Raw genomic sequence first — 14,377 nt, 5'->3', positions numbered from 1 at the left:
AGGGTCTCAAAATACTAGTATTTAATAGTTTCAAACAACTTTAATGAAAAAAAAAAAAATTTAAACGTGAATTAAAGTATTTAAGTTAACATAAATATACCATAAAAATTTTTTTTAAAAATAATCTTGGTTTGGGATTGTCTATCACACCCTGCGCCCCTCGCCCTCCGCCCGGGGCAGTCCGGGTCCAAACTTCTGAAGATGACTGTACCAAGTGTGTGGACGTGGGCTGCCCCGTTCTGCGCTTCGTTTGGGGTGACCTTGCATGGTGTTCTTCGGCAGCTAGGAAGGTGAAAAGGGTGTAAGGTGTGTGCGTGGTGGGGGATGTGATGGGAAGGGGGATGGGGAAGGTGTATTGTACCTAAACCTGGCTACCAGGCTCCTCCGCACATATATATTCTCTTACTAGAGGGATGCCAATAAGTTATTTAACTAAACAAACAAACATTTTTTTTTCAATTCCTTATGAAATTATCATGAATGGAACCAAAGTACCTAAATCTAGCTGAAGTTCAACCCTAACATTAATTAAGAAACTTATAAATAGAAAAATGCTTGGGTTTAAATAAACATATAAAACAAAAAAAAATACTCTAAAAATTTTTTATTATTTCCCTGATCATTAATTTACATTTTAAAAAAGTAAGCCTAAGTTTAAAACAAAATTTATTCTGGCTTGTGTGGGGCAATTTTATGTTGCAAGTATTGGCAGTGGCTAATATCAGTCTTATAATAGAGAATACAAGTGCTCATCAGGTATCACAGTACTTAGCCTACATGTATGGGTAAAAATTTCGACTCGGTTTAAAACAAGAAGCATGTTGGAAATGTTGCACATTTCCGTAGTACCTAGCCTCTAAACTACACATTCCTCAAGTTTTCTTTTATGCTATGCAGGGCCACCGAGAGAAATTATGGGCCTGGGGGGAAGTAATTTTGACGTGCCTCCTCCTTGTTACTTTTCAAAAACCACAAAAAAAAATCTAAAGACTAAACACTACAGTGGCCAAATATTTAAACACAATCTGAAAACATTAATCACTTGTAAGGTTTCCAATTAAATTTATTAGCAATAGAATTGTAATTTTTGTCTATCAGAGTAAACACAAGCATGAAAAAGTATTTCGGAAATCAACTGGGCGCCCCTTCATGCTCGGACCCCGGGCATTTTGTTCCCTCCCCACACACACACACACACTTCTCGACGGCCCTGACGCTATGTACTGTAAGTTATTACTTTTTAATCGGGACGTCTTTATGTCCTGAAACCTAAGTTCCTCTGCAATGCTTCTGAAGGGCAACGATACTGTTGGTAGTAGTGAAAGGCTCCGGTTATAACAGATCAAACACATGTTATGTACAATGTCATACATCACGCATTCCCAATACTCTTCTGCTCATTCCACACAGCGGCCAGTTCAGATGGCTCCCCGTAGCCATGCGAGGCAATAACATAACGATAAGCATGAACACTGTAATCTTTCTTGTAAAAATAGAACTCTGGACAGTGATACGGTTCTATGCCTGCCTTCAGGGCTACTAATCCCAGGTAAATGTCGTCAAACCTGAAATGTTTCGTGTATAAACTACCGTAGTGCATATCCACCAGTGCAGCATGGGACAGAACGTACGCACCGGCAGTCACGTAAGGCGGCCACATGTGAAAAGGATACTCAGACAGCGTCACAAACCATTTGCTACTGCGATGACGATGCGGGGCCGACACAAAAACAAACCCTGAGAATAACTTGACGTCATCGGGCAGTTCGAAATCAATCTGATGAATTCTTCTGTTGAGCTTTAATGATTGTTCTTTCAACTGTAAATCAGTTCTTTCTTGAGATTTTTTAAACTGCTGTAGCGCTATTACAGGCATTTCCAAGTACTGAGGATACTCAGTTGGATTACGTAAAAATCGTAGCACATTCTTTGTCGAAACATAAAAGTCATCATCGACAAACATGTAGAACTTGGAGTTCATACAAAAATTCATTACCCATTGAAACCCTATCATTGTTTTGATGGTATTGTTAAAATACGTATCCAAAAAGTCTGCTTGAACAATGTCACCATAATTTCTGCTTTCGTTTTCGATAGACTGTTGTAAATCACCAGTCCCTGGAGAGGAAACACCAAGAACAAACACTGTTCTGATAGGAACATCAGAAAATCTTTTCTCAAACCCCCAGGAATTTCTTATCGCCATTCGCCTCTGAAAATTTAACATTGCAGACTTAACAATGTACACTAGACGCAACTGAGAGCTCTCACCCTCTGAACATTTTCTATCGCACTTGGAAATAAAAGTGTAATTATACACATTCAATGGCTGGATATCAGGTTTTTCTTTGTTCTTCAACTGTTCTATGTATGGTGTAATATCCCCTTCCAATGGATAGTCAAATTCCACGTAAAAATTACGTTCAAATATGTGGGTGAATGCTCCAAAATATTCCAGCAGGACCAATGTCACAAGTGATGCTACCATATATTTTATTTTAATCTTTTTTAAGGAACGCATTCCAAGAGTAATAGTCCTCCTCAAGTAAATCATGGTGAATGAGGAATCTGGAACAGAACATGATACATAATTTAACAAATTCCGTCCATTAGATCAAATAAAACTAACACAAATGAACTCAGTTTAAACATTTTCTAAAAGGCTAGAGATAAACTTCTATTTGCTGAAACATCATTTCAAGAGCTTTTTTTTTATTTTTTAATCATTAATTAATAATTAAGAACATTATACAGTATTAAGCCATGTGCACAATAACCTCTTTCCAGTACAATAATGTGCACCCTTATTGTACATCTTGATTTCTGTTAAGTGAATGTTTGCAGAGTATGCTAGCTAGCAAATGTCATGACTTCTATACTACTGACTTATACTAGCTAGTACTATTATGAAATTGAAATAGTTCTATATTTTGCTATTTTACTTGTACAAGCAAATGTAATAATAATAATAATAATAATAGGTAATAATAATAACACATTTTGAATTTTTCTAGGATTTTCTGTAATAATGTTGGGTTGAATCAAAAAATGCTAAAATGTTATTTTCAATGTGTTATAGGTAATTAAAGTTTAGTACAAAAGTATATCTCCTGCCTAGTATATAAACTTGTAGGTACTGTATGGTCCACAATCTTTTTTCAGTACCAGCAAAAATTGAAATTTGTGTTCACTTTTCTTTTTCACCTTTTATGTTCACTCAGAAGCTCAAGAAAAAAGGTTGTGTAAACTATGCTGTAATGTTAATAATCAAGATACAATTAATTGAATGTGCCTAGCTTTGAAACGACTATAAAAGTATGTGATGTAGATAATATTCATATTATCGGCTTTTATTATTAATTATCCTTACTATGCACACACATATGCACATCCACACACATTTGCACCCACATACTTAATTTTTTTTGTCAAGCGAAGCAAGTCCACAGTGATTTGATACACGTTAAACAACCATAAAATGATAATAAAGCCATAGGAGCCTATTTGGGTTCATATGAGTAATAACATGTTTAACTTTTCCATGAATCAATTTTTTCAAAAAAAAAAAACTTGGCCACTGTCACTTCTCAAACTAGAAATTACTTTTTATTTAGTAAAGTGTGATGAGTTTAGAAGTTTCTTTTTTTTTTTTTTGCAATGGCATCCACAACCACAAGATATTTTAACTATAAAAAAATTCCTAAGCTGTTTGGACATTAAGGACCTGCCTAATTAAAAAAAAACTGTCTTATGTGCAAAATTGCAGAATTTTTTTTTTGTTTTTTAGTTCTTGACAGTTTTCTAATTATTTAGTAATACTGATTTTAATTTTCTTTATTTGTTATGCCCCTCTGCTTCATAATTGCTGAATTATCACCTGATGTGGTAATTGATGTTCCACAATTAAGGGAAAAAAATTGTATTGAATATTTTTTAAGATCTTTGCTGAAACTAGGACAGCGCTAAGTGAAAAAAAGAAATTGTATACTGGAAAGAGTTACTGCACAATGCAAACTAAAGTTGTATTCTCGATAATACTTTGCATCCGTCCATCATCCCTCTGACCATCATAACTGACGTGCGATTGACAATGATCCACATGTCCGTCATAACTGACTAGAAGTGACTTGTAAAAAATTTATCTTGTAAATGTTTATTAGTTTGACAATCATGTACCTACACCGAGAAATTAATAGACAATACAAAAAAAATTTCACTCTTTTTTTTATTATATTTCCAGATACTGTAATTCATCAATTACACCAGTGTATATTGGTCAATTTTCGTTTTAAATATTAAATGTGTTCAAATGCACGTTAAAAACGTAATATGGAAGCAGCTAAACAAATAAACAAATAAATAAATAAAATAAAAAAAAACTTTTAAAATAAACAGAATGCCGAACATTTTTTTAGGTTTCGATTTTATCCGTCTTGTATGTCAAACATTAAAGCTTGATAAGGTTTCGAAGTTGTGACAGATCATTGTTGAGTCCAGCTAGTGGCAAAACAATGATCAGAATACATTCCCAATCAACATGTATTCTATATACTGACTTGTTTCATATACCCAAGCTTATGCTCATGCAGGATCAAAAGAATAAAAAATTAAAAAAAAGAATATAAATTAAAAAAAAAATATCAGACAGCAGTACTGCTCATTGTAACTGCAGATAGATATCACAACCCCTACCAAGGCGATCCGCATTCGGTTTCCAGCGGACTCACGCCTTGAATATTAAGCAAGTTGAAAGTTGCCGTGAACCTTAGGGTTTTCTCGGGGTCCTCCCGTTTCCGCACCAATTCTCTCCGTCAATGTTCATCCCAACACCCCTCATCATCTCTAATGACAGTGATGACGTAAAAATGTCAGGCTCTTAATTCACAGCAACCGAATCGTTCCTTGCTACCACGATCACAAAAATCTCAATTCACTTGAAATGAAATTACATGTTTTATAAAGTCCAAACGGTAATAGAATACGAACGCCTGGCAAGAGCACAACGATGTTTATATAAGTGATAATTCTTCATATGACAATACATTGCCACACAAACGTAAACACATTTCAATATATTCAAAATACTTGCAGATCCAACCCGCTCCAAGTTGTTTACTTTTTTTTATATGACATCAAGAAAGCTAACTTGTGTAGTAAAAGAGACACATTACATATAACTAGAATTACTTTTTTTATTGTACTTATAAATAAAACATAACGTTTTATTCATGGATTAGATTTAGTTAGAAATATTCAACGTTGACGTAAAACGGGGGAAATTTTAGGGTAATTATTATAGTCAAATGTGATCGGTGTTTATTACTAGAGCCCTCAAGGAAGTGAACATATCTAATGAAAATTATAAAATGATCCTTTAAATAACATACTTAATATTATTGTTATGTATTTTACCTCTGAATCAGATTTTATAGTATAATTAAAGATGTTAGTATGACTAGTTAAAATCTGTCTGCGTTGAAATGAAAGTGGGTTGAAATATTTACATTATTGTTTATCTGTGAAAATTGGTGAAAATTCAGGTGGTTAAGTGGTTATAGACTGTCTTTTAGAGTATGGAAGGAAGTGAAAGAGGTAAGGTTTAGTTCTTATGTAGTTTTATTTGTTTGTAAGGAATATTTAGATGTATCGGGAGCAATGGCAGTGTCAGGGTCGAAAGACAGGCTTTAGTTCAGTGACCGCATTTCCGATCTTCTCGTAAAACTTCGATCAGTGGCTGTCATTTTTCACGTAGAAACCCGAAACCTGTCATTGAAGTTTCTTAGCTGTTATAAAACACTAAGCTTAAATGTACTACTGTTGTTCATTAAGTTATAAATTTGGTATACATGAAAGCATAACATTTTCATTGAAGGTTGCCACATGGATTATTATTTTTGAAAGACAAAAATAAAATTAGTTGAAGAGATACGTAATGACATACATTTAACAAAATAGGTTATTTAGTTCAGTATGCTTGGCCAACACACAACATATTTTTGTGACTAAGTTACAAATTGTTATTTTACAGCACTTTTTTAAAATTTGACTATCACACCTGCAATTGGACTTTTGCCCAGTGGCAAGGATGTTCTCCCCCTTTCTCTTCCCTTTCTTTTTTCACTCTCCCATTTCCTGAAGCTTCTTCAGTAAGTTCTTGTGGCACGTCTCACTTCCAATACTTTTCCCTCAACAAATTATGTAACAGAAGTGTCAGATGTGTCAAAAATATTTTTAGTTGCAAATTTAATAGATCCACAATACACAATTCTGCATTCAGGGATGGTAAACATATGTTTAGCAATTATGCACTGTTAATAGAATCAGCTGATGTATTCATTGACAAATAGGTGTGTTACTGTTGGTATTCCAATGGCACTAACCTTTAAATTTGTAAAACATTATTAATGTTATTTCATTGAAGTAAAATTCTGTGTTTATGTTGATTTACCATTGATTAATTGCTGAACACTTTGTGGTATTGTCTTCACACTTATTGAAGTTAATATTATATAATTGTCCTCATCCAAAATGACTATAAACAGCCAAATATTACCACATATAAAAATATAAATTTCAAAACAAATCCAGTTCTATTATGTTTGCATTTTAAGATCTCTAGGTATCAATATCCTATTTGAATCTCAGACTAAAGTCATGTAAAGACAGGTTGATGTCACAATATTTTACTCAAGTTAAATATAATTGTGCATTAAATTTTTTTGCCATAAACACATTTGTAAAAAGTTAATAAAACTTATATTATAGTTTGAATCTAGTTACTGACCAATTTGAATTTCTTGTATTAACTTATTGATAAAAATCTTGAATATCAGTAAGATATAGATTCAAAACATAAAACTAAATAACACAGGAAAAATAAACACAAGAATCTCTCATAGTAACTTCTGGTTAGCCAGTTTATCATATTAATGCATTAAAATAGTCAGAATCAGGGAAATGTCTTGTTGAAGTTGCTAATATAGGGCTGATTTGGAAGGTAAACACAAATCCAAATTGGTAGTCATAGTTCTACAACTAACACATTACAAATACTACATACATGTACAATGGAACTACTACCCTAATTTTGCAGTAGTTGACATCAACGATCATTCATCATCAACTTACAAATACCATCGTTTGAAGAATCAGGGCAGAATCTCCGCTGGATATCAGTTCATAGAGTTATTAGGACGTAAACTGTGTTCTCTTTGCGCAAACTGAATTCTAGAAGTTCCAGTTGATGTAGGATTGGTTTCATACGAACCTGATGTCTTTTAGAAAAGTTAGAGTTAAAGGTTTTTAATATACCGATGTTTTGGTGTAAGAAGGTGCATAGCATCTTGAAGATCCAGTAAACTCATTTCACACCAATTTTAGCATCAGTTATTTTGTAATACGAATGTTCTTTGAACAGTATAATCTTCTTAGGAACAATAAATTTTTCTTGAATTACTATGCTGCTTATTTACAACATTAAAATATTATAGGTACCCAATTTACACAGAGACTTAAATTTGTCGTATTCCATCCAAGTCATTCAATATTTCTTTTTTAAGTGATTTTTCTAGCATTCCAAACAGCCGAATAAAAAAAAAATATATTTCATAACTTGCTAACAAAATTTAGCAATACTTTTCCCGCTCTAAATTGACACAAATTTCATAGTATTTCTTTGAATAAGAAAAAACAAAGAATAGATTGACCATGATTATCTATCACTATACAAAAATGAAACGAAACAAATAAAATTAATTAAATAAAATCTGTACCCTTGTAACTTTCTTTATACTTTGTAAAATAAGCCATTCTGTGTTGGACATGTAGATATTTTACTGCATAACTTGGAGGTTATGTTCCACCTCTTTATTCACTATATGGCAGAAATCACAAGGCCCAATTATGCTAATGGAGCTGAGATAACACACTAATAAACTTTGATAAATAAATATACCTACTTATATCATGAAAAGATTTGAGGGGGGTGGGGATTGTACTATTTGATGGAATTTTTTTGCTTGTAAATTATTATAGATTTATTTATCACTTCTGAGAGATATGTTTAGTAATATGGTTTCTCAGAGACAGTGTAGTAGTAAAAATTTGGTTTAAAGTTTGGGAAACCTGTAGTTAAAATCATGAAGCTGAATTTGCATGATTTTCCAAAATATTTCCATGCAAACACTGGATGACTCATTACCAGACACCATGACACACTCCTTAGATTTCCTGAATTGAATTGTTTTATATTTCTGACTCTAATCGTCTAAATTTTGACAATAAACTGATAGGTATAAAAAAATAAAGTTAAAGACATTTCACTTTATGCCAGTGATTACTATAATAAATGATTGATTTTTCGATAGTTTGATGGGCAGTTAAAATGAACTGTTGAATTCACTCACAAGAAAGAAGCCATCACATTTGTAGTTTCTTTAATATGACTTTATGACCACCAACATTTTATTGGGTTTTAAAAAGGTAGAAAATTGTGTTTTGCTGACCACCATGAAATGGCAGTACTGTTTAATACCTACTACACAAGAATATATACTGTAGAACATTAACATATTTCTCATGTTCCATTGACAAAGTTTTGAAAGATTGTACATTTTAAAATATGATAGATATCGTGAAGTTTACTCATCAGAAATTTATGCTTTGCTAGAGTATATTCAGCTCAAAACGGAAGGGAGAGCCTCTTTCATAGTTAAGTTCTCATGGCTTCTCGCAGATGGTGCAGGTCTATATTGTGTAATTAGTTCCGTTCAAAGTGTTAAAATAAAAGTAGGGTACCAAAAACCAACCAGTTTATAAAATTTTTCAGAAATTTGTTGTTTGTACATGGTGTTCATAAATTGTGGGCCATAAATTTAATGGGTGCGGGGAATACCAAAACAAAAAAATTTTTTAGGAGAATGTATGTCTGAAAACACAACCCTAAAAAGTTACAGATTCGAACAGTAGCGTGCAAATTTGAATTGTGCTAGCTTCAGGGTGACTCCACTGGCTGAGAGAATGAGTGTTTGCAGCACAGTGGCGTTCAAACGTTTCGCAGAAAGCAGGCGAAGAGCCGGGCGCAGACGTTTAGAAGGAATGTATCGAAGGGGGCAGCTGCCCCCCTTCCCCCTGAAAAATAAAACTTTGATACTTAAGAGAAGTGGTTGTAATAAAATACTGAAGCAAACTGAACATTGTATCATGAAACAATCCACGCAATGTGCGTGGACTTTGAGGGTGTTAAATTCACTCGTTATTTCATTAATTATTTATTAGTCATCACTAAAGAAGCTATGTTTCCTCAAAATCCTTAATTTCAGATTTGGTTGTGATTTGGAGATTTTTCAAAACATTTATGAATCTGTGTTTTGCTGTGTAAAAAAACTAAAATATTTTTTGGAAGTCTGTTCACTGTCTTTATTGCCATACTGATAATGTTCCTCTTATTAGCCGTAATAATATTCATACTTCTTTTAAGTAATTTACAAATGTCAATCTTTCCTGAGGATGAAACAACAAAAATTTTCTTTTGCACACTCTTTGGTTGGATGGTGTATGCCTTATGGTATGATGTAAGTGAAGTTGTATACCTTAATTGTACCGTGTGTAATTAAAATAAAATAAATAAACACAGTCAACAAAAGGAAAACTGTTATAGCGTTGTCTTGCTTTGGACTTCATTATAATGTTGATAACTTTCTGTCAAGTTTGAAAGTTCCCAAAAAGTATCAAAGGTTCTCATTTGACTTGTATAGTATTTTTTCATTCATTTAACATATTAAACAGGAAGATTGTAAGTATAATTAAATTTCAGTGTTCTCCCCAGGAAAAAATAAAGCTGGGTGCACTTTAATGTCAGCTGCCACCATTGTTCCTTAAATTTAATAAATTAATAATGTGGCCTCACATTTGTAGATTTTCACGACATAGCTTAATAATGTTACAGTAATGGAACGTTTGAGGTAGTGCAGTGCTGGAATATTGATTTGCTGGATTGTGGAACATCAGTATATTTTTAATTGGAAGTCAGAAGAAAAACTGATACAATTGGATTGTATGCAAAGCAGTTTGTTATATAAGCTGCTCCATGGGAAAAAAAAAAAAAAAAAATCACCTGAAATATCTGAACACGAGAACCTCGATCGGTTCCATATTGCAGAATGTAAGGAAATTAAGAATGACAGATTATTAAAGTATTGACTGTACAGTGATAGCCTCATACACAAGTATGACATTTAGTAAAATACTTCTGGGAAAGTATAAGGATAAGTAGCCCATAGCTGAGGCTAGCTCTAGGCTTCATATTGTTACAGTTACGTTGCTCATTTTTATCTATCTATTTGGATGTAATTGCTCCCAAACATACATAATTTTGATGATTGTTTACTCGTGAAATGAATTTTTAATTAGCCCATCCCTGGAAAAAAAAAAGGCTGGTCACGCATTAAGCAGCTGATGGTCATGAATAGTAAGCTATAGATTCTTTACATTAAATATGGTTGTTGATGCAGTGCAAAGCGTTACTTATACAGAAATACAAAAAAAAAATAGAAATTTTAATTTTTTTAAAAGATGTTTATTTATTTGTATACATTAATGGAGACACTTTAAAACAGTCCCCATTAGATATACACTTATGCCAGCGCTTCTTTCCATCTCCGTAACACTTCTAGAACTCCGTCTTTAGGATAGCATTTAGCTCTTTTAGCATTGTGCTTTTAATCTCATCTATGCTTGTAAGATATTGGCCCTTTAAGATTCTCTTTATTTTTGGGAACAGAACAAAGTTACACGTGGCCATGTCTGGCAAATATGGAAGCTGAGGCATCATTACAGTATTTTTTTTGACCAAAAATGTACGAACAAGCAATGAAGTATGAGCAGGTGCATTATCGTGGTGCCAAAGCCATGAATTGTTTCGCCGCAAATCCGGCAATTTTTCTGATTGCTTCACGAAAACAGTCCATATTGATCATTTGACCTTGTATCTCTGTGTTTGCTTACTGGAGTACATTGCAAAACTTCTGTTTATATATATTGCATGTGTAATAAATTTATGGGTGCTGATTATATCAATTTTACATTCATATGACAAAAGTGTTAGTTTTGCATCCATAAATTATTATTGATGGTAGATTTTAAATTGTATCTCTTTCACTTGCTCTGTCCCTGTTCATTGTCATTAGACTGGGAGCTACTAATTTTATATCATTCCATACTTTTCTAGATTTCCAAGTGACAAATGCAATCTTTCGTTTTACTTTTTTTCAGCAGGTTTTGTTGTAATTGAAATATAAAGGAATGTTTATACTGTTTCTACAAGGTGTAAGGATCAAAAAAATTCTTTAAATTCTAAAAGCATTATCTTTAATGTAAAAATAAAAATAATAAAATAAAAACTATGCAACATTATGAATGTGTACATTCTAATTTCATTCCTATGGCAAAATTTTACACAGTAAATATTACTAGCTTCCCTCGCCATTTCATAGGGTCATTTTCATTTAATCATATTCCACATGTTATTGCAATTTTTTTTTCAAGCAGCACTGCCTAATGCCTGGTGGGGCTTCAACCAAATTCAGTCTGGCCGCGGAATAGGCATTTAAGTGCAAAATATATTTTTGTGCGATTTCCGTAATTTTTCTGATGACGGCATCAAACAAAAACCATGTTGTTGATTTTTAAAAGATCTGAGTAGTGCTATGTTTTTTTTAAAAAATGTAATTTTTAACTTAAAGTTGGTGATTTCAGTCTATTCATTTAATCACTTTAATAGCAACACTACACTCTAGACTGAGTTTAATTCTTTAAAAAAAAAAAAAAAGTCAGCGTCGCTGATACTTTATCTTTGAAAACAAAGACAGCACGCTTTTTTGTAGTGGAAACATTGAGACCGCGAGGTGCCTGCACATGGTTTGTTCCTTGGTTGGGGGGGGGGCGGGGGGATATGTCACGCGGGATGTAGAAGGCAGGCTGCTACGTTGCCAGCTCCTCCTGGAAGATCGCCCACCCCCCTCGAGGTAGGGAGCGGGGGAGACGGACAAGGACTTGTGTCAACCTACCTATCTCTCTAGGCGCGAAGCAGAGGCAGGTCTGCATTTACAACTTGGTGGTTAGTGTTTAGTTCTTTACAGGACAGCCAACGAAAACTGATAGCATGATATCCACGTATTAAAAATAGTATATTTTGGTGCGAGCGCAGTTCATATTCCCATATTAAGTTTATACTTTACATGACTTTAAATAGCTTTTTTTTTTCTGTGGTCGTTTGTTGATATATAATTATGGAGGAATTTATGTCAAACACAATCCTGTTTCGACCAAATTATAATATTCAACTCTATGTAATTTTTAAATGAAGATTGCTGTTTAATTGATTTTATTGCTAGCTTGTTAAGCTTTATAAGAAAATTAATCTAATTAGATTGATTGGGAAGTTAAAATCTTTATATATATATATTTCTTGTGTGCGTGTGTATGTCACTGAACTCCTCCTAGACGGCTGGACCGATTTTGATGAAATTTTGTGTGTGAGTTCACGGGGATTCGAGGATGGTTTAGATTCACAATTCAGTCCACTGGAAAATGTTTAATTAATTAATATTTATTTATAATTTGTTGTTGATCTTTGGATGGTTTAGGTTCACAGTATATATATATATATATATATATATATATATATATGTGTGTGTGTGTGTGTGTGTGTGTGTGTGTTTTGTGTATTTATTTATGTGTTGTTAATCTTTGGATAGATTCTATGAATTGTTGTTATTACATTAAAATAGAATTGCTAATTGAGAATATTATATTATTATTTATTGAAATAACATTTTAAAGTGTAATTAAAAATATACATTGTGCAAATTTGTGAGGTGCAGTATTGAAGAGAATATTTTACATGATTTTTTCGTAATTTTAATGACGCATACACGTGCATTCAATACTAATCAACTTAACCTACAAATTTAAATTGCCAGTTCTCATTTTATTCTACGTCTTAAAGTGTAATAAAAAATATACATTGTGCAAAATATGTAAGGTGCAGTATTGAAGTGAGTATTTTACATGATTTTTCATTACTTTTAAATATGTATAGACGTGCATTCGATAACAATCAACTTAACCTACAAATTTAAATTGTCAGTTCTCATTTTATTCTATGCAACTTATGACGTATTGAACGCCTCTTTGAAAATAAAATTAAAAGCTTGTAAAATAAATTATAACATTTATAAAATAAAAATTACTTATAGTAATTATAGTTTAAAGTATATTTAAAATTGAAGTTTTATATTTTATATTTATAGTTTATTTAAAAAAATATAATTTTGGGATTTACAACGTTTGAACAGGAAACGTCTGTCGGGTCCACTTTAAAGTGTGTGTTCAGGTGGATTCAAGAATGGTTTAGATTCACAATTCAATCCAATAAATAATATTTTTAATTAATTAATTTAATAAATGTTGTGGAACGTTGGATGTTTCACATTGGATCCAGTAGGAAGCGCTGTGATCGCGTTATCGAATATTCAAAAATATTTTATTTTTATTTCAGTTTGACCCGGCAGATGGTGCTGCGATTATATTCAGGGAAATGTCCTGTAAATTTTTTAATTTAAAAAGTTTGAACAGAACAACGTATGTTGGGTCCGCTAGTGTAATTATAATTTTCCATAGTTATATTCCATCAAATGAATTATTTAAGTATGTTTGGGCATAAAATGAAAAAAAAAAAAAAAAAAAAAGAGAGAGAGAGAGAGAGAGATCCCGTCACGACCGAGAAAAACACGCCAGAGTGACGGGGCTTGTGTGATGGGACGCTTAGGTGCACGTCATTCTTGAAAGTGACATGAGATACGTTGACGAAAAGGACATAAATGCATATACATGATGACCCTGACTACTTTTTTACTACCAGTTTTAATTGACCATTGTTGTATAATTATTGCTAAAAAAAAAAAAAAAATGTTACGTCATCAGCATCGTATTGTCTGATTGTATCTCTTAAAAAACGATTACTGCTCTATACGATGTCAAATGAAGAGTCTGGCCGTCACAGGCTCCCAGTGTTGAAACTCTGGTGAGCTCGTCTGACGGCGCTGTTGACAGTTGAAACCCCTAGGCACGCGCCTGCTTTCTCAATGGGCCAGAGCTGGCAACACCGTATGACCACGTGGTCACGTCGGCAAAACCCCCCCCCCCCCCCTTCCTCCTCCTTTTTTTCCCCCAAGAACAATACCTCCGATTCATCCTCTTGTCACGGTTATATCTCCGTCTGCGATCTCTCTCGCTCAGCTTCGCCCAAGCACGACCTGGCGACCATGATTCACAACCGTGACCTTGAAGCTTGTCCTTATCTGCAAACAACCGACTG

At 33.3% G+C, this 14,377-nt stretch overlaps 2 protein-coding genes across 7 annotated transcripts in view; one reads left to right on the top strand and one right to left on the bottom strand.

Annotated features, from left to right (window-relative positions):
- Positions 1 to 589: 589 nt before the first annotated feature.
- On the bottom strand, positions 590 to 5,277 carry LOC134537807 (beta-1,3-galactosyltransferase brn). 5 transcript variants are annotated; one of them, XM_063378638.1, is made up of 2 exons: positions 5,090 to 5,277; positions 590 to 2,568 (listed from the first exon to the last, which is right to left on the bottom strand). In XM_063378638.1, the coding sequence occupies exon 2, from the start codon at positions 2,552 to 2,554 to the stop codon at positions 1,373 to 1,375; it is 1,182 nt and encodes a 393-aa protein (XP_063234708.1). In that variant the 5' UTR covers positions 2,555 to 2,568; positions 5,090 to 5,277; the 3' UTR covers positions 590 to 1,372. The 5 variants fall into 5 exon arrangements, with proteins under 5 accessions (XP_063234708.1, XP_063234709.1, XP_063234706.1 ...); XM_063378639.1 differs by having other exon boundaries at positions 5,086 to 5,182; XM_063378636.1 differs by having other exon boundaries at positions 4,950 to 5,181.
- Positions 5,278 to 5,300: 23 nt separating this feature from the next.
- The window catches only part of LOC134537805 (retinoic acid receptor RXR), a 122,159-nt gene continuing 113,082 nt past the window's right edge, over positions 5,301 to 14,377 (top strand). The window contains exon 1 of one of the 2 annotated variants that reach the window (XM_063378631.1): positions 5,301 to 5,592. In XM_063378631.1, coding sequence (XP_063234701.1) covers positions 5,574 to 5,592 — 19 coding nt within the window. In that variant the 5' untranslated portion in view covers positions 5,301 to 5,573. The remainder of the gene's footprint in view (positions 5,593 to 14,377) is intronic. The other variant, XM_063378632.1, reaches the window with a different exon arrangement.

Source organism: Bacillus rossius, chromosome 12, assembly GCF_032445375.1.
Source record: "Bacillus rossius redtenbacheri isolate Brsri chromosome 12, Brsri_v3, whole genome shotgun sequence".
In the NCBI taxonomy this organism is placed as follows: Eukaryota; Metazoa; Arthropoda; class Insecta; order Phasmatodea; family Bacillidae; genus Bacillus; species Bacillus rossius.
Note: the sequence above shows the minus strand (reverse complement) of the source record. Positions and strands in the feature narration are given on the sequence as shown.

What these genes read in the sequence shown, in the direction of transcription:
- LOC134537807 (XM_063378635.1), bottom strand. Translation starts at nt 5,044, where the DNA reads ATGTATTGTCATATGAAGAATTATCACTTATATAAACATCGTTGTGCT. An exon ending in TCGTTGTGCTCTTGCCAGGC is followed by an intron (nt 2,569 to 4,986) that starts GTTCGTATTCTA and finishes GTTCTGTTCCAG; the next exon opens with ATTCCTCATTCACCATGATT.